This window comes from Ovis canadensis, chromosome 24 (assembly GCF_042477335.2).
Source record: "Ovis canadensis isolate MfBH-ARS-UI-01 breed Bighorn chromosome 24, ARS-UI_OviCan_v2, whole genome shotgun sequence".
NCBI classification, from domain to species: domain Eukaryota; kingdom Metazoa; phylum Chordata; class Mammalia; order Artiodactyla; family Bovidae; genus Ovis; species Ovis canadensis.
Window position 1 is genome coordinate 24,447,118 of NC_091268.1, and position 22,217 is coordinate 24,469,334.

At 39.2% G+C, this 22,217-nt stretch overlaps 1 protein-coding gene across 3 annotated transcripts in view; it reads left to right on the forward strand.

Moving 5' to 3' along the window:
- The window catches only part of ATF7IP2 (activating transcription factor 7 interacting protein 2), a 54,978-nt gene extending 37,999 nt beyond the window's left edge, over positions 1-16,979 (forward strand). For all 3 annotated transcript variants that reach the window (XM_069571491.1, XM_069571490.1, XM_069571492.1), the window contains 5 exons: positions 5,229-5,299; positions 6,478-6,539; positions 6,978-7,047; positions 14,765-14,850; positions 15,463-16,979. In XM_069571491.1, the coding sequence (XP_069427592.1) occupies positions 5,229-5,299; positions 6,478-6,539; positions 6,978-7,047; positions 14,765-14,850; positions 15,463-15,876 (703 nt within the window). In that variant the 3' untranslated portion in view covers positions 15,877-16,979. The remainder of the gene's footprint in view (positions 1-5,228; positions 5,300-6,477; positions 6,540-6,977; positions 7,048-14,764; positions 14,851-15,462) is intronic.
- Positions 16,980-22,217: the final 5,238 nt, after the last annotated feature.

A 22,217-nucleotide genomic window follows, 5' to 3' on the forward strand; every position in this document is an offset into this window, starting at 1 on the left:
TTCCTCCTCTAGGGGATCTTCCTGACCTAGGGATCGAACCCGCATCTCTTGCATCTCCTGCATTGGTGGACAGATTCTTTACCACTGCTCCACCTGGGAAGACCCGTATAGGGTCTATGTCTGTGTATATATCACACTGTTCCTCTGTACTTATGTGGTGTATGTATATATGTTATATATAATACTGTTTTCTTATAGTATTTCTATATACAGGTAATAAACCATTTTAAATTTTAAATTAATGCCACTTATGAATATAATATCCTCAAAGAATGTGATATTCATAGGAGTAAATTACCAGAATATATACATAAGACCTAACTTCAGAACTGCAAAGTAGACTTCAGATTTCTGATCTAGCATGTGAGGTGTCATCACTCCATACTAACAAGTAAAAAGCTGAACAAACTGAAAACAATCAACTACTCATCTTTGATCCACCACAGAAGGAAGGTCATTGAGCAAACTACTGCCCCTCAAATTGGAGAGAGAAACAGGCAGAAACGGAGAATCAGAACATCCTGGAACAGGATCAGAAACCTCCACGGCAACCACTGCTGGGGTAGGGAATCCCAAATTGTAATTGCTGAAGGCTCAAAGTAGATAAGTCTCAGAGTTAAAAACTCCAAGGCAGGCGGAAGAGGGGGCTGTGTCCTGGTATTGGAGAAGGCACAGTTTTGTGAGTTTTACCTATATGGGCTCTACTGATCTTCACTGGAAAAAAATTCTGTCATGCTTCCAGCAATGGGCAAAGCAAAGAAGCTTTTGAATAGGCCTGCCCTCAGGAGAAACTTAGCAGAGATTAACCTACCTGAGGGAAAGAAAACATCCAGCATGTGCTCCCTTTAGCATTACACATGGAGGAGAGAAATAGCCAACTCCAACCCCCTCTCGCCATCCTCTCCCACCTAAGAGGGCTGTGGGGACAGAGACGCACTAGTGAATTTCACATTCTAGGGGTACAGGCTCACTAAAAGGCCTAATCATAGGAAAAGTAGAGTGCCTCCTCTTCCCGCACATTTTACCACTGCGTTACTGAAGGCCTGTTTACCATAGTTCCTTTTAACCAGTACATCATGTCTACCTTTCAACAAAAAAGTGACCAGACTAAAAAGCAAAAACACAATTAGAAGATACCAAACAAGCATCAGAACCAGAGTCAGATATGGCAGGAATGTTGAAATTATCAAACCAGGAGTTTTTTAGAAACTATGATTAATGTACTTTAATGGAAAGAGACAAAATCCAAGAACTGGTTGGTAATGTAAACAGAGAGATGGAAATTCTAAGAAAAATGCTTGAGATAAAAACTACTGACAGAATTGACGAAAGCTATTTATAGGTTTATTAGTTAGACATTGCTGAGAAAAGCAATGGCTGACTTTAATAATATGACTAAGAGGGGGAAAAAAATGACAATAACAACCCAGAATATCCAAGAGCTCAGGTGTCCTACCTATAAAGGGAATTGCATATGCATAATGGGAATTCCAGAAGGAAGGAAGAAAGGAACAAAAGCAATGTTTGAAGTAACAGTGACTAAGAATTTCTCCCAAATAAACGTTAGAGACCAAACCACAGATCCAGGGAGCTCAGAGAACACCAAACAGGATAAATACCAAACACCTACACCTAAACATAATTTAAACTTCAGAAAAATTAAAGCTATCTTGAAAGCCAAGGGAAAAGCACTGTATCTATGGAGGAGCTAAGGTAAGAGTTACATCAACTTCTCCTTTAAACTATACAAACAATAAGAAAGTAGAGTGAAGTATTTCAAGTGTTATGAGAACAAAATTTACCAACCTAAAATGCTTTGCACTGTGGACATATCCTTCAAAGTTGAAGGAGAAATAAACTTTCTCAGACAAAAATTTAGGGTATTAGTTGCCAATAGATCTGCTTTACAGGAAATGTTAAAATTTTTTCATAGAGAAGGAAAATGGTATGTCAGAAAATCAGATCTACATAAAGAAAAGGAAATACGTGAACATAAAGTAGAACCTTTTATTTTTCGTCTTAGTTGATTTAACTGATGAGTTTGTTCAGATAAATAGCAACAGTGTATTTGCGTGTGTATGCATGTGTGTGCTCGTTAACACACTTACTATAAGTGAAATAAATGGCAGCAATGATTCAAGGAACAGAAAGAGGAGTTAGGAATATTTTATTGTTACAAGGTACTTGTAGGGGCTTTATCAGTGACTCAACAGAAAAGAATCTGCCTGCCATGCAGGAGATGTGGGTTCAATTCCTGGGTGGGGAAGATCCCCTGGAGGAGGGAATGGCAACCCACTCCAGTATTCTTGTTGGAAAATTCTATGGACAGAGGAGCCTAATGGGCTACAGTTAATGGGATCACAGAGTCAGATGTAACTGAGAATGAAGGTACTCCTTTTGAAGCAGTGTAGAATTTATTTGACAACTGAGTTGAATTAGTTGTCAATGTATATTGCAAACTCTAGGGCAGCTACTAATTAAAATAGTCTAATATACTAAAAAAGAGAAAATAGAATCATATAAAATGTAGTTTTATTCATAATTGCCAAAACTTGCCCTGGGATGTCCTTCCGTAAGTGAATGGATAAACAAATGTGGTACATTCAGACAATAGAATACTATTTAGTGCTTAAAAAAAAAAAGAAAAAAGAAATGAGCTATCAAGCTATGAAAAGACATGGAGGAAACTTAAATGTGTATTATTAAGTGAAAAGAAGCCAATCTGAGAAAGCCATATACTGATGATTTCAACTACATGACATTCTAGAAAAGGTAAAACTATGGAGATAGTAAGAAATCAAATGTTGTCAGAAGTTAGTAGGGAGAGATGAATAGGCAAAGCACTGGGGATTTGGGGGCAGTGAAACTGTTTTATACTGTAATGGTGGATCCTTGTCATTATACATTTGTCAAAATCCATGGAACATCCTAACACGAAGAGTAAATGCTACTATGGGACTTCCTGGTGGTCCCGTGGCTGACTCTCTGCTCCCAATGCAGGGGCCTTGGGTTTGATCCCTGGGCAAGGAACCAGATCCCACATGCCACAGCTGGACATCCTGCCTGCCACAGCTAAAGATCCCTGTGCCACAACTAAGACCCCGTACAGCCAAATAGTTGTAAAAGAGAGTGGATGCTACTGTAAACTATGAACTTTGGCGATAATGGTAATGTTAGCGTAGTTTCATCAGTTGTAACAAGAGTACCACTGTGGTACAGGATTTTGTGGGAGGTTGTGTGTGGGAGGGGTTAGGTGGTATATGGGAAAACACTGTACATTCTGCTCAACTTTACTATAAATGTAAAACTGCTATTGGAAAAGTTATTCAGTAATTTTTAAATGTACAAAATATTACTGAGACAAAGGAGTTATAAATATATAGTGAGATGCCATGTTTACAAATCAGAAAATTCATTGTTGATGTCACTTCATGCAGATTGTTCTGTACATTTAGCGCATTCGTAAAATCTTGGCATCCTTTTCTATAGAAAGTAACAAACGGATCCAAAATTTGTGTGAAGTGTTTCCTTGGTGCCTCAGTGGTAAAGAATCTGCTTGCCAGTGCAAGAGACAATGGGTTCAATCACTTGTCCAGGAAGATCACACATGCCGCAGAGCAACTAAGCCCATACATGCTGCTGCTACTGCTGCTAAGTCGCTTCAGTCGTGTCTGACTCTGTGCGACCCCATAGATGGCAGCCCACCAGGCTCCCCCATCCCTGGGATTCTGTAGGCAAGAATACTGGAGTGGGTTGCCATTTCCTTCTCCAGTGCATGAAAGTGAAAAGTCAAAGTAAGTCGCTCAGTCGTGTCCGACTCTTTGCGACCCCATGGACTGCAGCCTACCAGGCTCCTCCGTCCATGGGATTTTCCAGGCAAGAGTACTGGAGTGGGGTGACATTGCCTTCTCCAACTAATTCACTAGTTTAGTATGCAATAAAATAATAGAGGCTTTGAATAAGTTAAACTGGCTAGTAACAACTAATTCGTTTTCTTCAGTGACCACTGCCCATACATACACCACAAATACTGAGTCTGTGCTCTGGAGCCCAGGAGCCGCAACTACTATGCCCATGTGCTACGGCTTGCGAAGCCCTCATACCGTAGCACCTGTGCTCCACAGCAATGAGATGCCCATGTACAACTAGAGAAAAGCCTGTACAGCATTGAAGACCCAGCACAACCGAAAATAAACTAACAACAACAACAACAAAACTTGTGTGAAATGCAAAAGACCTAGAAGATGAAAACAGTGTTATAAAAGAATAGTGTTGGAAGACATATACTACCTGAGTTCAACTTACTGTGAAGCTGTAAGAATTAAGAGAATGGTGTTGGCATGAGGAAAGAAATATAAATCAGTGGACAAATTGGAGTATACAGAGAGTCCATTGGTTTTCAATGAAGTTGCCAAAATAATTTAATAGGGAAGAGGTAGTCTTTTCAACAAATGTTGCTGGAGTAAACAGAGGGGGAAAGTGAACCTCTTACAACATATACAAAAATAACTTGAAATGAATCATAGACCAAATAGCAAAGCTAAGAATTAAAAGCATCTATAAGAAAATGGCACAACCTTGTGTACCAGTCATGTGAAATTCATGTAGCAAATTAAATTGGCTTACCAAAATTTGTGTTAAGATTTTCTTAACAAAAATTCTGATTTTAAATGTCAGATTCAAAAAAGTGCAGTCAGGGTAAAATGGAGCAGAAGACAGTCTTCTGACTCAGAATATTCTGTAACCATAATCAGCATCATATGTATCATCCTTTCCTCAGTATATGTGTGGTAAATGTTGCTACTATAGTGATGCAATGTAAAGTAGTGGCAGAATTAATTTTTAAGTATATTTTTTATACTTCATCTGTAAAAAAGAGTTTCTTTTATACATTGTTTCATTTTCATGAAGGCAGATATGTGTGCTACAGTGACATTTGTATATTTTGTACACATACAGATATTATATACTTACAGATTATACATTTGGCTTTATTGTAAATGAATCTCTACTAAATTTTAAGGATCTCTACTGAATTCATTGTGTATCGTGAACTTTTGATTATATAAATAATTGGTTATACCCAGGGTTTCTTGGGTACTTGGTTAATCATCATTCTGACTCCCCCCACCAGTTGTTAGATTATCAGTTATGAAATGGTGAAATAGAATAATTATAACCATTGATTACATGTCTCAGCATAATAATACATGTTTGTTTCACTTTAGTAATGATGATGTCCTGTTGATTTCTGTGGAAAGTCCTAATTTGACAACTCCAGTTACATCAAACCCAATAGGTATGTTAAGTTGATTAAAATATGATCTGTGAAATCAGAAAGCCTCAAATAAGTATTTGTTTAAAACAGAATTGAAAATTCTACTCTTAAAAAATGTTTAATTTATATCTGTGATTAACCTGAATAAATCAGTTGATTGTTTAATACAGTTGAGGTTCTTTTTAACCTTGTGTTAATCAATTTATGGCCTTTTGTTTCTTTACTTGTTGTTTCTTTGTTTACTTGTGTTGAATGGCTTTACAAATTATAAAACTACTTACCTTTCATATCTGTTTTTTGTACTTGTTTGCTCTGATCTTGGTGGTGGTAGTGATGTACTTAGGATTTAAAATTTGGCTAATCTGGGACTTCTCTGGCGGTTCAGTGGTCAAGACTGGTCTCCCAATGCAGAGGGAACAGGTTTGATCTCTGGCTGGGGAACTAAGATCCCACATGCTGCACAGTACAGCCAAAAAAGCAAAAAATAAAGTTTGGCTAATCTTTAGTATCTTTGATTTTTTTTTAACTTAAAAAAAATAGCAGCTATGTTATTCTTTAGAGTTTCTCATTTTACTTAGGTAAAAATCTTTAACCTTAGATTCCCAATCAATTTCCTTTCCCTTAAAACAGCTATCTTGTTGGCTCATAATTTCTTCTTCAAAATTCCCCATTTCGTTTTCATTTTTAGTATATATTAGAGAATTGAATTTGCATCTTATATTCAGAAAACTTTATCTCCACTTACATAACTACTTAATTGCCCTCATGATTTGGGCTGTTAAGATTGTAAATCAGATAGTTAAGGGATATTACGCATTTATCTGATGCCTTTACGGGTTGTATGAAGAATCCTCTTCAGCCATTGCAGGTGGTCTAATCTAAAGATACTATAAATTAAAAAATGTGTACATTTCCAAGTTTATTTCCTCAAATGCTACAGTAGTTAACAAATACTCAAAAAAGAGTTACTAATTCAGTTGTAAAGATACTAAAACCTTTTGAACCAAAATTAGATTTTTCTTTTTTTGGACTGGTTCGTTGGTCTTTGGAATAAGTCAGTTGAGTTGCAGTTTTTTATGATTATATAATGGTTAGTTAGCATCCCCATTATTATTATGTCAGCATTTGTATCTTATAAGGTTTATAAATATTTAATACTAAACTTGTCAAATGTTCATATTTTAATAATTTTCTTTCAGCTACTGGAAAAATTACATCAGGAAATTCTAACAATTCAGCTGATGCTGAAAACAGAGCTAAGGTAGGTAGTAAACATCGTCTCTGACTATTATTTATTTGAATATGTTAGTTCTAGGAACTTCAGTGTTGCCACATGTTGGATAACTCATCTGTGTCATTCATTCTTTGGGAGAGTCATTCTCTGAGAAATTAATATCTGATTAGTTAGCATGACCAGGTTCCAGTCCAGTTTAAACATTAAAAAGCAAGTAGCTAATGATAAACATGTTTCACAACTGTATTTATTACCAGATTAATTCATTTAGACTCTCCTTAGTCATCCTCACAAAAACTGGATAGTATTTTATGAGCTTCTCTTTCACAGTAGAGTTGAACTAAACCATAAAACTTAAAGAATGTTCAATCTCTAGCTTATAAATGGTAATTGGAAATAACATGTTTTATTTTAAAAAAAACATTTTCTGTTGAGGCAAAACCTTATTTTTTAACAACTTTCCAGGCTATAGAGAAGAAGCAACATGATTCTGTGATTGATCTGACGAAAGAAGTCCTGTCAGACTGCAACACAGGTAAAGGATTTTTCTTTTTCAAGAAAGTGGGAAAGGGTAACAACTCAAAATACATTTGACCCATTTATGAAGTTTTTTTTGTGTGTTAGTGTACATTAATTTTATCACGTGTAGATTTATGGAGCTGCCACTACAATCAAATTATACAGCTGTTACATCACTCCAAGTTTCCCTCATACTACCCGTAAGGATTTTTTTAGGGTTTTCCCCCTAAACCCTGGCAACCGCTAATCTGTTCCTCACTATTGTATTATTGTGTGAATGTTTTATAAATGTGATATAATATGTATCCTTCTTTCACTCAGCATAATTTCCCCCAGGGGTCATTTAAGTTGTTGAACAAGTATTCCTTTTTATTGCTGAGTAGTATTCCATGGTGTGAATGTGCAGTAATTTATCCATTCACTTATCTGGGTTGCCTGGGCCTATTGGAAATCTCTGTTTTACCTGTGAGACACACCTGTTTTCCTTAAACAATAGTGGCTGTGAGGGGATGCTAGGTTGTAATGTGAAAATGTGACAGCAGTGCCCTCTTTCTCAGATGTAAAGAAAAAGAAGTAAGATACAGTGTTCTAGGGCTGCTAATAAATTACAAGGTTTCATCTCTTAATTGCACTTGTGTGTTTATGGTACTGTTTTGATGAAATATTTAAATTCCACTTATTAGGATTGATAAATTATGTAATACCTAAAAACAGAGATTACTATAGGAACTATACAGTCCAGTTCATTCTCCCATCACAACTGTGTATCCAGACAAAGGTTGGAACCATTGAAACCTAAAGGAACTTCATGATAGAATCAAACTCTTCAGTTTCCAATTTCAAAAAGATTAAAATGAATTGGAGTCCATAATGAATCTGGTTATATTTTTAGAGTAAAATCCAAATTCCTTAACAAAATATACAGAATTCTTTTATTAAATATCTTTAAATATTTTTTAAAATTTTTAAATGGTAGATAATTGCTTTGCAGTGCTGTGTTGGTTTCTCTCACACAGCAGCATAAATCAGCCATAAGTATACATGTGTCCCCTCCCTCTTGAAAGTTCCTTTCACCCTATACAGAATTTTTAATGACTTAGACCTTGGAAACTTTTTTAGTTTTATCTTCAACAAATTCCTTCCCTCTGCCTCAATAGCATCTCAGTAAGTAGTGCTGCTCCTCTCCTTGCCATCACTACATATGCTCTTCTCTCTGCCAGGAATGCTCTCCTCTCTGTGCCTCCCCAGGCTTGTCTGATGACCCCACTTCTCATACTTCAATATATTCAGTTTAGACACTTGTGCTGAACTATTCCTTCCAGGCAGAAATTGGCAGTCTTGGCTCTCCTTACCCTTGGTATTTTGTGCATGCCTATGTTATACCTTTATTTTTCTGTTCTATAATTGTTTCTGCACATACCTGTCTTCCTAAAAAGACTTAACATTCTTTGCAGCAACTTTAATGTTTTTATTAATCTATATATTTTCATCTTTTTAGCACAGTGCTTGGCACACAGTATACTTTTTCCCCAAAAAATGCAGATTTTACTTTAAATAGTTTTAAAAGAAATGTAAGTTTATATACTATGAACAGGATTGTAAATTAATTTTTCTGGAAGACATTTTGTTACATCAAAACTTTACAAAAATGTAAGCCTTGTGACTCAGTTCTTTGAATAATTATCTGAAAAGCATAAAGTATAGAGGAAATATGAAAATTGTTCATTGCAGTGCTATTCATGAAAAATGAAACTTTGGAAATCCTTAAATTTCTAGAAATAAAAGATTAATTGCAAAAATTAGATTTATATGGTACAACCATATTCAGCCACTAAAAATAATATCAAAGAAGTATATATATTTACATAAACATGTTAATAATATATCAAGAGAAAAAAGTTATGAAAGTACATATGTTGACTCAGGGTGGAGTTAATGGGATCAGACTTAAACTAGTAGAAAACTAAATAAGATATAGGAAACTTTTTTTCACATATTACAGTACAGGACTGCAGTCTCTGAGAGAAGGAAATGAATGAGATGATGAGCCCTATGAGTTGCTCCAGCTTTCTTCCTGGATTGCCATCCTCTGATGGAAATCCCAAGCAGAGAGAGGCCGTATTGCTCAGGCAGAGGCAGAGATTGACATTCACAGAGGCTGAGGCAGCTGGAATGAGGTGAAGAATACTATCAGATGAGGAAGCCACTCAGAGAAAGAGTTCCAAGAGGTTAGCATAGGAGTCCTCTTGAGTCTTTGCTGAAATATCAAGTCACAAATGCATGAGTGAAATTGCACAAAACTGGGCAAAGAGTGACCAACAAGCTGTATACTAAACATTTTCCAGAGCTCAAACAGCAGTGGGAAATGTTTCAGATCTGACACACCTTAGAGCAAAGGCAACTCTAGCTTTGCCCTAATAAGACCGAAATAAGTGGCTAATCACACAAAGCCTACTTCTTTTCAAAGAAGACAATAGAATTCAACACACAACCATGTAAAATTAGTCATATTCATCATCAAATTTTAAAGTCACTTGAGATATGAGGAAGAAGAATGGAATCCAAAACCAGGAGAAAAATTAGTCAAAAGAAAGACTTTTGACAGATGACAGAATTAACCTTAAAAGAACTGATAGAAATATACGTGAAGTTTTACAGGAAAACATGAATAAATAAGAAAAATAAAAGAAAATCAAATGAAGTAAAAGGAAATTCCTGAAAGTTCGATGGATGGAATAAACAGCATATTAAACAACCACATTTTTGGACTGGATAACAAAACAAGACCCAACTATGACAGCTACATGATGTGCATTAAATATAAATATATGGATAGGTTAAAATTAAAAGGGTGTAAGAAGGTAAGCCATACAGACACTAATCATAAGAAAGTTAGAGTGGCTATATTATTATCAGACAGACTTGAGAACAAGGAATATTACCAGGGGAAAAAAAGGCTATTTCATAACAGTGCAATAGTCATTTCATCAGAAAGGCACACTAAACCTATGTTTATGGGACTTCGTTGGTGGTCCAGTGTAAGAATCTGCCTTCCAGTGCAGGGAATGTGGGTTGAGTCCCAGGCAGGGGAACTAAGATCCCACATGCCATGGAGCAGCTAAGCCCACGTGCCACAATTACAGAGCCTGTGCACCACAGCTACTGAGCTTGCATGCTCTAGAGCCCTTGCACTACAACAGGAAAGGTCTGTGCACACCACAGCTAGAGCAAGCCCACACGCTGCAACCAAAACACAAACCAGTTGTTTTGGCTGACCCAGTGCACGCAAAAAACAAACAGATCTACACTTAATGCACATTATGGTAGAACTTCAAGATTCCTAATATAAAAACTAATTGGACTGAAATTATAAATAAAAAAATAATTATAATTTGAGGTTCCAACACTCCATTCTCAGTAGTTGATACAATATATAGTCAGTAAAGTTATAGAACCCTGAGCAACACTATCAACCAACTTAATAATCTATTTGACATTTCTAGAACATTCAAACGCAGTCACAGAGGAATATGAGTTCTTTTTTAGGTACATATGAAACATACCACAAAACTGGTTCTGGACCATGAAACTAATCTCAGTATATTTAAAAGGATAGAGAACATATTCTATGATTACAGATACAATACAACAAGTAATCAGTAACAGAAAGCTATTTGGGTAATACCTGGATATTTGGAAACTAAAGATTACATTTCTTAATAACCCATGAGTCAAAGAAATCAAAAGGGAATTTTAAAAATATTTTGAACTGAATGAAAAAACAGCATATCAAAATCTGAAGGAATGCAACTAAAGCAGTGCTCAGAGGAAATTACTAGCATTAAATATTTATATTAGGAAAGATAGAAAGTAAAATGAAAGTCTTACATGAATAACCTAAGATTCTGCCTTAAGATATTGCTTTGCCTACAAAGGTCAGTCTAGTCAAAGCTATGGTTTTTCCAGTAAGTCATGTATGGATATGAGAGTTGGACCGTAAAGAAGGCTAAGTGCTGAAGAATTGATGTTTTTGAGCTGTGGTGTTGGAGAAGACATGGACTGCAAGAAGATCAAGCCAGTCAATCATAAAGGAAATCAACCCTGAATATTCATTGGAAGGACTAATGCTGAAACTGAAGCTCTAATACTTTGGCCACCTAATGCAAACAGCTGACTCATTAGAAAGGACCCTGATGCTGGAAAAGATTGAAGGCAGAAGGAGAAGGAGATGACAGAGTATGAGATGGGTGGATGGTATCCTGATTCAATGGACATGAGTTTGAGCAAGTTCCTGGAGATGGTGATGGACAAGGAAGCCTGGCATGCTGCAGTCCATGGTGTTGCAAAGGGTTGAACACAACTGAGCAACTGAACAACAGCAGCTGCCTTAAGATGTTAGTACAAAAAGAACAAATTAAACCCAAAGCAAGTAGGTGACCCATCACTAGAGAAGATATGGGGATGGCAAATAAACAGAAGAAGACAACTCTCAACATTGTTCATCACTAGGGAAGTTAAGACCATAATGAGATACTACAACATAGCCACTAAAATGGCTGAAATGAAAACAACTGAAAATATACAAAGTGTTAATAAGGATGTGGAACAACCTGGAATTCTCTTGTCTTACTAGTAGGAATGTAAAATGGTAAAACCACTTTGGAAGTGTTTTGCAGTTTCTAAACACATTAGCAATTGATGCTATTATTCCACCTTGAGGTATTCATCAAGAGAGATGAAAACCTACATCTATACAAAATGTGCATGCTCTATCGTTCAGACCCTGCAACCCTATGGACTGTAGCCCATCAGGCTCCTCTGTCCATGGGATTTTTCAGGCAAGAATACTGGAGTAGGTTGCCATTTCCTTGTGCAGGGGATCTTCAACCCAGGGATCAAACCTGCATCTCACCTGTCTCCTCTACTGCAGGTGGATTCTTTACCACTGAGGCACTGGGGAAGCCCATCTACACAAAGACTTTTACACAAATGTTCATAGCAACTCTGTTCATAATAGTCCCAAACTAGAAACAACCCAAATGTCCATGAATAGATAAGTAGGTTGTGACATAACTGTCTACAGAGCTGAGTAGTACTCAACAATAAAAATGAATAAAATGTATTATTATATACAACAACATTGATGAATCTCAGAAACAAAAGGTTGAACAAACACCATGTTAATTCGGTTTATGTCAAATTCTAGAAAAAGCAATCTAATTGTTAGTGACAACAGATCTGTGGTTTCATGGGGCCAGTGTTGAGAGAGGGATTGTGAATATTACTGAGTTTAAGCTTGTACTGCTCACTGCATGACAGGACAGTAAATCAAAAGATGAGTTGTTAGGGCAAGGAGTGGCAACTTCCTTCAGAAAGCCAGGAAACTTAAGAAGATGGTTGACTAGTGTCCCAAAGAACCATCTTCTCTGAGTTAGAATTCAGGCTTCTTTTATACTAAAAGGGGAGGGAATGTGGTTGGTTGCTACAGACTTCATGGTGTCAGAATCCTTAGTTCTTGGCAGCTATTTGTTCACGTAGGTCCTTTCACAGTGTTCCTCTAAACCTCCAGCAAGACAAATGTTATTCTCTGTTCTGCAACTTTTTAACCTCTATGTAAATGGGAAAGTGTTATATAACTTTAAAGTTCATCCCTTGAGAATGAGCTCTCCTGTATATTTAAGGCCATCAGCAACATTTTTAACTTATAGCAAAGGCAGTAGAATACAAAGGTTCAAGTAAAAGAAATAGATCCAATATGGAGTCAGATTCATTTGTATTATCAAAAGGGACACTATTTGGTGTAATATAAACATTGTATCTTAAATTTTGTGAGAGTTTCACAATAGTATATTTGTCAAAACTCAAAAAGAGTTGCACATTTTAAATGGGTACATTATACTGTATGTAAATTGTATCTGAATAGTTCACTTTTATCGGCTTCCTTGGTAGCTCAGATTATAAAGAATCTGCCTTCAGTACAGAAGACCCAGGTTTGATCCTTGGGTCAGGAAGATCCCCTGGAGAAGAGAATGGCTACCCACTTCAGTATCCTTTTCTGGAGAATTCCATGTACAGAGGAGCCTGGTGGGCTTATTGTCATAGGGTCACAAAGAGTCAGACACGACTGAGCGACTTCCACTTTCACTTTTAAATGCAAACTTTAAAAATCATGTCTATAATATAAATATTTACAAGTGAAAACATGTACATATACATGCAGCAAAGGATCTGGAAGGTCAAACCCCAAAGGATTAAGTTGAAACGAGAAGCCACAATTATCCCCTAGGAATTTAATGAGAAAGAACGTTAAAATAATGGGGTGCTTGCTACTGTTGTTTTGAGAATACAAAGTTCTAAAGTAACCATTGCGCATTTTTATATAGATAAGGATAAAAGCTGCAGATTATTCACAAGACATTGACATTGATGATGCAGAGGATCTAAACATTAGCTGATTTGGGGTAAAAAGTCCTGCTTCGTTTCTAACCTGTTTAAATTTGCTAAGGGCTTGTCGACTTACTACCTTGAAAGAAGGAATGTTAGTTATGGAAAGCTATTATCTGTTGGAATTTTTTTTTTGTATGAAACTGTTCACTTAAAAATATAAAGAAGGTTATTTGTATTGGCTTTTGTGCGTTGATTAACCTGAAGATTATGATTTCACAAATCTAGTTCTAATTAACAAACCCATTAAAAAGGCTGTGCAGATTATCTTAGAATTAAAAGCATAAAATCATTACCTCTTCTAGAAAGATTTTTATAATACCAGTAAATAATGTGACTAATAAGATATCTTTGAAACACTATGTAGAATCTTAATTATCCTTGTCAGTTAAAAGGAAAACACAAATGAAAGAAATTTTATTTGAGGAGATTCATAAAATATATTAAACAGTTATTAATATATCACAGCACACACAATGAATCTAAAATGGTTTTTGCTGCTTATTTATGTTCAAATTTCTGAAATTTCTAGCTATCAGGCCCTGCTTTCCAACATGAAGCCCTTTTTCTTCCTATCCTTTTAATACTCTCCCTGGTTGTCCTCAGACTATTCTTGTACGTACTAAACTTTCTTTCTCTCCCTCACACCCACATTTTCTCTATTTTTCTCCTTTTCTGTCTTCTAACCATCTCCCTTTCTTCCATCCCCTGTTCTGTCTCTTCTTCCTCCCCCTCCCTTTCAACAGCACGCAGTTTATGTCTTATTCCCCTCCCCGGGCTACCATGGATCTCAGCAGTAGATATACTTGCAGCCCAGGTCGGCGTGAGTTCTAGTCTGAATTCGCAGGTCTTATTTGTATCGTACCTTCATACAGGATTGTGAACCGTTCTGTGTTTACAGACAACCATGTTGACCTAACAGCAGTGTCTGCCCCCTAAGACTGCTAAGCAGGAATCCCTCTTCTATGGGTAATGTTTCCTAGTTCCCAGCTGCACCACGATGTACATGTTTACCTTAAAAGGGGACTTTTTGTCATATAAAAGAAAAATTATCTATATTTGATACCTTTGGGTCTTGAACTTTTAGCAAAAGTTATTTATTTCACAGTTTTATAATTTTATAAATTATCATTTTATAAAATATTATAATTTTATAATCTTATTTCACAGTTTTATAACTTCAGTTTACATTTACTTATTACACAAGATGTAAACTACTGTTGGCTTTAAAGATTATGGGATTGGTTATTGCAGATAAATTTTACTTTTAAACTTTGTGTTGTTCACAGAAAGCCCAGTATCCACTCTTGAGTCACCTATGAAAGCTGTTTCAGTCTCAAAAGAGACAACCCAAGTGTCACAAAATGCAGCCCAGGTACTGATACAAAATGTTCTGTAAGGCGTATTTATTCCAAGTTGAATGAAAGCACCCATTTCACTAATGAAGAAATATTGGGTCACGTTTCAGCTTCGAAAGCACTTTAGTATGCTTTTTAAATGTGCTGTTATGAATATACTTATTTACTCAATTAAAATAATGTAATTGAATTTTCCAGAAGCTACAGAATTAAAACAAGTCCATTTTTTAATCCAACAAATTGGAAAAGATTTTTAAGAGTAGTAGCCACTACTACTTAATGAGGGTGGAGGGAGATGGGTGTTCTCCTACACTTATACTTTTCATATAAATCGGCACAGTGTTTGGGAACACAGTTTGGCAATGAGATGGAATATTTCTCCAGAAGGTCTGGGACCTAACCCATTCTAGATTAGTGATATTCCAAAGTGTACAGATCTTAACTCCAAAAGAAGCTAATGTTTGAAAAAACTGGAACCAGCCTCACATATCCTTGAAGCATCCTTTTGCTCTTATGATTTTGATAAATGGATTGAGGAATGGGAAACGTTGTAGAACTGTGGTTGGCCACTTTAAAAACAGTCAGAACCCACTCACCTGCTTGCTCAACTTTGTATGAACGTGTTTCAGGTTCTAGAGTCCTTTGAGCACCTGCCACCTCTCCCGGAGCCGCCGCCACCGCTGCCAGAGCTGGCAGACAAAGTCCGCGACACGCTTCCTCCGCAGAAGCCTGAGCTCAAAGTAAAACGGGTGCTGCGGCCCAGGGGCATCGCCCTGACGTGGAACATCACCAAAATCAACCCTAAGTGTGCCCCCGTGGAAAGCTACCACCTCTTCCTGTGCCATGAGAACCCTAGTAATAAGCTGATCTGGAAGAAAATTGGAGAAATTAAAGCTTTACCACTCCCAATGGCCTGTACTTTATCTCAGTTTTTAGCTTCCAGCAAGTATTATTTTACTGTCCAATCGAAAGACATTTTTGGGCGATATGGACCGTTTTGTGATATAAAATCCATTCCTGGGTTTTCTGAAAATCTTACCTAAAGGTAAAAAAATGTATTTGCTAATTGCACATTTTGCATTTTCATATTTGAATTATTTGTTTACAATGTTTCTATAACACTATTCATTGTCTTAAAGGGCCAGTTCAGATTGTGAACCCTTCATACAGGGACAGTCCTTTTTCCCATGTTGTAAGTGGCCTCTTGTTTAATGAATTCTGATTTACATTCAGGAAGTACTTCAATAGATATCATGGACCCATGCCACTCAGCCGTAGGTACAATAACTTTGGTATTGTGGAGCTGTTGCTTCTATGAGAAGCCCTAGGGTGCAAGCAGCCCCCATTTTCTCTGTTGACAGTCCACTTTTGGTGACTTTTTTGTGTTCCCATACAGGTGCAGGGAAATTCAGCTGTTTACTGAGGCCAGATCATCCCCCAGGGTACATCTCCACCAAGGTTGTATGAGAATAGATGTCTTCCCATTCTGTTCATATTCGAAGGGCTATGAATTTGTACGCCCCCAACTCCCCCCCTTTTGTTTTGGGCCATGTCAATCATTTGGGGAAACAGTTTAGAGGTTTTCCCTAAATCAGTTTGTATACTTAACATGTGTAATAAAGCTAGTTAAACGTTGTGTGCTGTGTACACAAAAAATACAATAGCTCTTGTAAAATAAAAAATCCAACCCGCTATTTGAATTGAGGAAAATGAAATTGTGTGCCTTAAATTTAAGGCTTTAATTTGCCGAACCCCTTTGTTCATTTCCTGGCTGCCGTCATTGCTCAGAGAAAGAATATAACACAGAGGGCTTCCATAGATGTATCCTGCTTACCTCTGTCTTAGGGATCACTGACGTGATGCTGCGGCTCCTGCAGATAGCCCAAGAAACGCAACAGGTGAGCACAGTGGACAAGTGTCAGTCAGGACCCAAGGGGAAAAACTGAACGAGTAACACTAGGATGTTAAGAAAACAGAAAAATAGCTGTTAGTGGGTAACCCTGTTCCCACAAAGAGGCATTCTTGGCTGGTACATAGTGAAAGTTCAGATGTCAGAGGCTCTGAGATTTAAAAAACTGAACCAGGGAATGGCTTCCCTTGGCGTTTTGTGCACATCTTCAGTCATAAATAAAGATGTTGTTTTCCAGTCTGCTGTGTCCTTATCTTTTCAAACAGTATGACAGGAAGAGCCAGATTCTGAACTGAATTTGAAGAGATGAGCGCCCCCTGTGAGGTCCTGTTTCCGGCCCAGAGCGGTGGAGGGCACGCTGCAGCAGAGGACAAGGGCTTCACCTAGGGGATGACGGCGCCTTTGGGTTGGCAGCAGTTGGAGTTTGACTTCACCAGGCGAGGCCCGGCGCCTTGACCCCATAGCAGGACTTCGGTGTGCATCAGCAGAGTGAGACTGCGCCCCAACCAGCAGATCTTCTGGCCTGCTAATAGCTAAGCAAGCCTTCAGGAAGAGAACTTTCCACAATAACAGGAAGAGGAGGCATGCAGATGGCAAGCATCCTCAAACTGCTGGCTCAGAAAGCATTAGTGTTTGTTGCGTTTTTTGGGGGTCAAGGGCAAGATTCTCAACTGTTATCCAGCAGGGACACCAGAACAGAACCGGCCTGGGGACAAGACCAGGACGTGTACAGTTACATGGTACAAAGTAGACACCCCACCCCCACCCAGGAAAAGTCATGTTCTTTTGGTGGGAAATCTTTATGCTTCTTAGCAACAGAACCAAACACGGATTGACAGGCTAAAATTGACTATATTGAGAAAAGGCTGTGGGTAGTTTATGGAATTCCAGGGAGCTGAAAGACTCTGGCTTGGAAAACAGGAAAGGGGAAAAGATAACTTTGCAACAAATTCCCGTGAGGTTTCAGACTTGAGATGACTTAAGCAATTTATATTCTACCACATAATAATATGTTGACTTTTAAAAATGCACAACTGTGATATGTCGACTTCAAAAAAATGCACAATGTGAGAGTTGTGAGTTAAGTTTTATTTGGGATAAAATGAGGACTGCAGCACAGGAGACAGCATCTCAGATAGCTCTGAGAAACTGCCCCCAGAGAGGCAGGGGGTGTGATTTGGGTGAAGGAGAAATACATGCAATCAAGCACTTATATTTCCAAAAGGTTTCTATAGTCTTAACGAAGATTTTGCTAGTCATGAAGAGCAGTCACCATGAAAGATTTTAGTGGTTTTCTAGATACAAGAAGATACAAGAATTGGGCTCATAAAATCAACTGCTGAAAATACCTATGTGAAGACGTGTTCCGCTAGTACTCCAACGCCTCAAAGCACAGAGGGGACTCATTCCTCATCTCCACCCTGAACTCCTCTCAGAGGGATTGAAGGTCAGCAGCTGCAGCAGCACATGATTTAATCCTTGTAGGTGACAAGTGCCAATTTGTAGTTGACAGTGAAGATGTTTTCTGCCCATTTTAAAGATGTGGAAACAGCCCCTGGGAGCTATGTTGGCTTGCCCAAGGCATAGAGACCCAGCCCATTTACACGCAATGCTCTGGTCCTGGGTTCCGCCTATACACACAGGTTGTGCTGCCCAGAGGGGACAACGGGCGAAGCTGGAAACCTTCTACACTGTCCTTGCTGCCTTGTGGCTCCAGAGTCAAAACCCCAGACAGACATCTCATCTGGCATTTGCGATCCATGAGAGGTGCACTCTGCTGCTCTTAATAGGGTAGCTGTGCTGGCTTTGGGTCCCGTCTGCATCTCTAGGCTGGAACTGCCTGCCCGGGATGCCCTTCCCTGGCTGGCTCAGTTTTAGTGTCACGAACACCACATGAGACTCAGAGCAGAAGCACGGCATCTGTTCCCTGTTGTATGTTCTGAAAATGGATGCAGGGCATCAGAGCATGGCAGCTCCCAGGCTCTGCTGGCTACAGGCCCTCAGCTCCCGCCACTTCCGCCAGCGCCTGTCCACGTGCAGGGCACGTCCATGTGCTGCCCTGGGCCCTTCACACTGGGTGTGTTTCCTGTGGCTTCAAGTCTAGAGGTGGTGACACAGAGGCGTGCTTCCAGTTTGTACTTGCTCTTGTCCACGTCCTTCTTCCTTACTTCCTGTCGACCACCCGGCTGACCTCTGGCGACTCCAGACTCGAGTAGACTTGGAGGAAACCGCTTGCATAGACTTCTCCATGAGCTCTCCCACAGCGGGCCAGGTCTAGCCCCTATAATCAGTTCCCAGTTCTACAGCTTCGACAGCTCCCTCACTGAGACCATGAGGCCCCCACACAGTGGAGGCACATTCTCACCCCGGGAGCTGAGTAGGGCAGTAGCTTGTCCGACTGTCCTAGAAACGGAGTGTCTTATATGTTGTTCTCGTGGAATTAGGAATTCACAGAAAGACCCTTGAGTTTGAAAGCCAGTTCCAGCCTTCTTCACTGTAAGGTTAGCATCTGAGCCTCCTGTTTCTCAAAGTGTTGACTCCTTCCTCTCCCTCTTTCTTCCTCTTTCATTATTTGGCTGGGGCTCTGCTGCCTGAGCTTAAGAACTGTGAGAGGTTCAGGGTCATTGTAAGGAGTTAACAATGTAACATAGAATACCTTGGACAAAGCAAGTCCTTTATTAGCAAGTAGTCAAAAACATTTAAGTCTATGCTAGGGGGTGGGGAAATTAGAAATACCTTGTTTCCTAGGTAACCACTAATTTACTGGGGTGCAAGGGTCAGCAAGAGATGGCATGTCACTCAGAGGTGGCTGTGGACATAGAAAAAAATACTTTTAAAGATTTTAAAATCCTTTAAAGATTTTCAAGAAGACTCTTGAGAGTCCATTGCACTGCGAGGAGATAAACCAGTCAATCTTAACAGAAATCAACCCTAAATATTGGGAAGACTGATGCTGAAGCTCCAATACTTTGCCATCTGATGCAAAGAGTTGACTCATTGGAAAAGACCCTGATCCTGGGAAAGACTGAAGGCAGGAGGAGAAGGGGACGACAGGACAAGATGGTTGGATGGCATCACTGAGTCAATGGACATGAGTTTGAGCAAACTTTGGGAGATAGTGGAGGACAGGGAAGCCTGGCGTGCTGCAGTCCGTGGGGTTGCAGAGTCAGACACAACTGAGTGACTGAACAACAACAATGTGAACATGTTTCCAGATGGAGATGGGATTGGAGACAGAGGCAGAGCCTGGAGTGAGACAGTCACAAACCAAGGAGCTGTGGAGCCACCAGAAGCTGGAAGAGGGGAGGAGGGACAGTCCTCCAGAGCCTTCAGAGGGAGCATAGCCCTGCCAGCATCTTGATTTCAGATTTCCAGCCTCTCAAGCTGTGAGAAAATCTAATTCTGTTGTTCCAAGCCACTGAGTTTGTGGTAATTTGTTAAGCAGCCTTAGGAAAATTAATCCAGGGGACCACGATTTGTTTAAAACAATGACACCTGGCCTTTACCCAATAACTTGTGGAGCTGGGACTTCCAAGGTGTGTTGCAGGAAGGAGGACCCCTTCCAGGGCCCCAAAGGGAGCATTTGTCTAACACTCAGAAATGAATTGTCTTGAATAGACACACAAGTACACAAAGCAAGAGACTTTATAGGGAAGTGGTGCCCAGGTGGAGAGCAGGAGGGGGAGGGAACACAGGAGGACTGCCCTGCCACGGGGCTCACAGTCTAGGGTTTCGTGGTGATGGGATTAATTTCCAGGTTGCCTTAGGCCAATCATTCTGATCCATCCTGATTCAGGGTCCTTCTGGTGACACACACATCACTCAGCCAAGATGGATGCCAATGAGAAGGATTCTGGAAGGTAGCAGGACACGTGGCCTCTCCTTTTGACCTTTCCTGAATTCTTCCATTGATGTTGGTTTGTTAGTTCCACGTTATCAGGACCTCCTATTGTGAAATAACTCACCCAAATGGTCACTGGAGGCTGGCCAAGGTGAGTGGTCTCAGTCAGTGTTTCCCATAACAGGTGCCCATAAGACACTCTCATTAGCTGTTGTTCAGTCGCTAAGTCATGTCTGACTCTTTGTGACCCCATGAACTGCAGCACGCCAGGCTTCCATCCTTCACTATTTTCCAGAGTTTGCTCAAATTCATGTCCATTGAGTCAGTGATGCCATTGAACTATCTCATCCTCTGTGACCCCCTTCTCCTCTTGCCCTCAGACTTTCCCAGCATCAGGATCTGGTTTGATCTTCATGCCTTCCTCAGCAATCAATGCAAAGAAATAGAGGAAAACAATAGAATGGGAAAGACTAGAGATCTCTTCAAGAAAATTAGAGATACCAAGGGAACATTTCATGCAAAGATGGGCTCAATAAAGGACAGAAGTGGTATGGACTTAACAGAAGCAAAAGATATTAAGAAGAGGTGGCAAGAATACACAGAAGAACTACAAAAAAGAGCTTCATGACCCAGATAATCACGATGGTGTGATCATTCACCTGGAGCCAGACATCCTGGAATGTGAAGTCAAATGGGCCTTAGAAAGCATCACTACAAACAAAGCTAGTGAAGGTGATGGAATTCCAGTGGAGCTATTTCAAATCCTGAAAGATAATGCTGCGAAAGTGCTACACTTAATATACCAGCAAATTTGGAAAACTCAGCAGTGGCCACAGGACTGGAAAAGATCAGTTTTCATTCCAATCCCAAAGAAAGGCAATGCCAAAGAATGCTCAAACTACTGCACAATTGCACTCATCTCACACGCTAGTAAAGTAATGTTCAAAATTCTGCAAGTCAGGCTTCAGCAATACGTGAACCATGAAATTCCAGATGTTCAAGCTGGTTTTAGAAAAGGCAGAGGAACCAGAGATCAAATGGCCAACATCCGCTGGATCATGGATAAAGCAAGAGAGTTCCAGAAAAACATCTATTTCTGCTTTCTTGACTATGCCAAAGCCTTTGACTGTGTGGATCACAATAAACTGTGGAAAATTCTGAAAGAGATGGGAATACCAGACCACCTGACCTGCCTCTTGAGAAACCTATATGCAGGTCAGGAAGCAACAGTTAGAACTGGACATGGAACAACTGACTGGTTCCAAATAGGAAAAGGAGTACGTCAAGGCTATATATTGTCACCCTGCTTATCTAACTTATATGCAGAGTACATCATGAGAAACACTGGGCTGGAAGAAGCACAAGGTGGCATCAAGATTACCAGGAGAAATATCAATAACCTCAGATATGCAGATGATACCACCCTTATGGCAGAAAGTGAAGAGGAACTAAAAAGCCTCTTGATGAAAGTGAAAGAGGAGAGTGAAGAAGTTGGCTTAAAACTCAACATTCAGAAAACAAAGATCATGGCACCTGGTCCCATTACTTCATGGGAAATAGATGGGGAAACAGTGGAAGCAGTGTCAGACTTTTTTTTTTTGGCTTCCAAAATCACTGCAGATGGTGATTGCAGC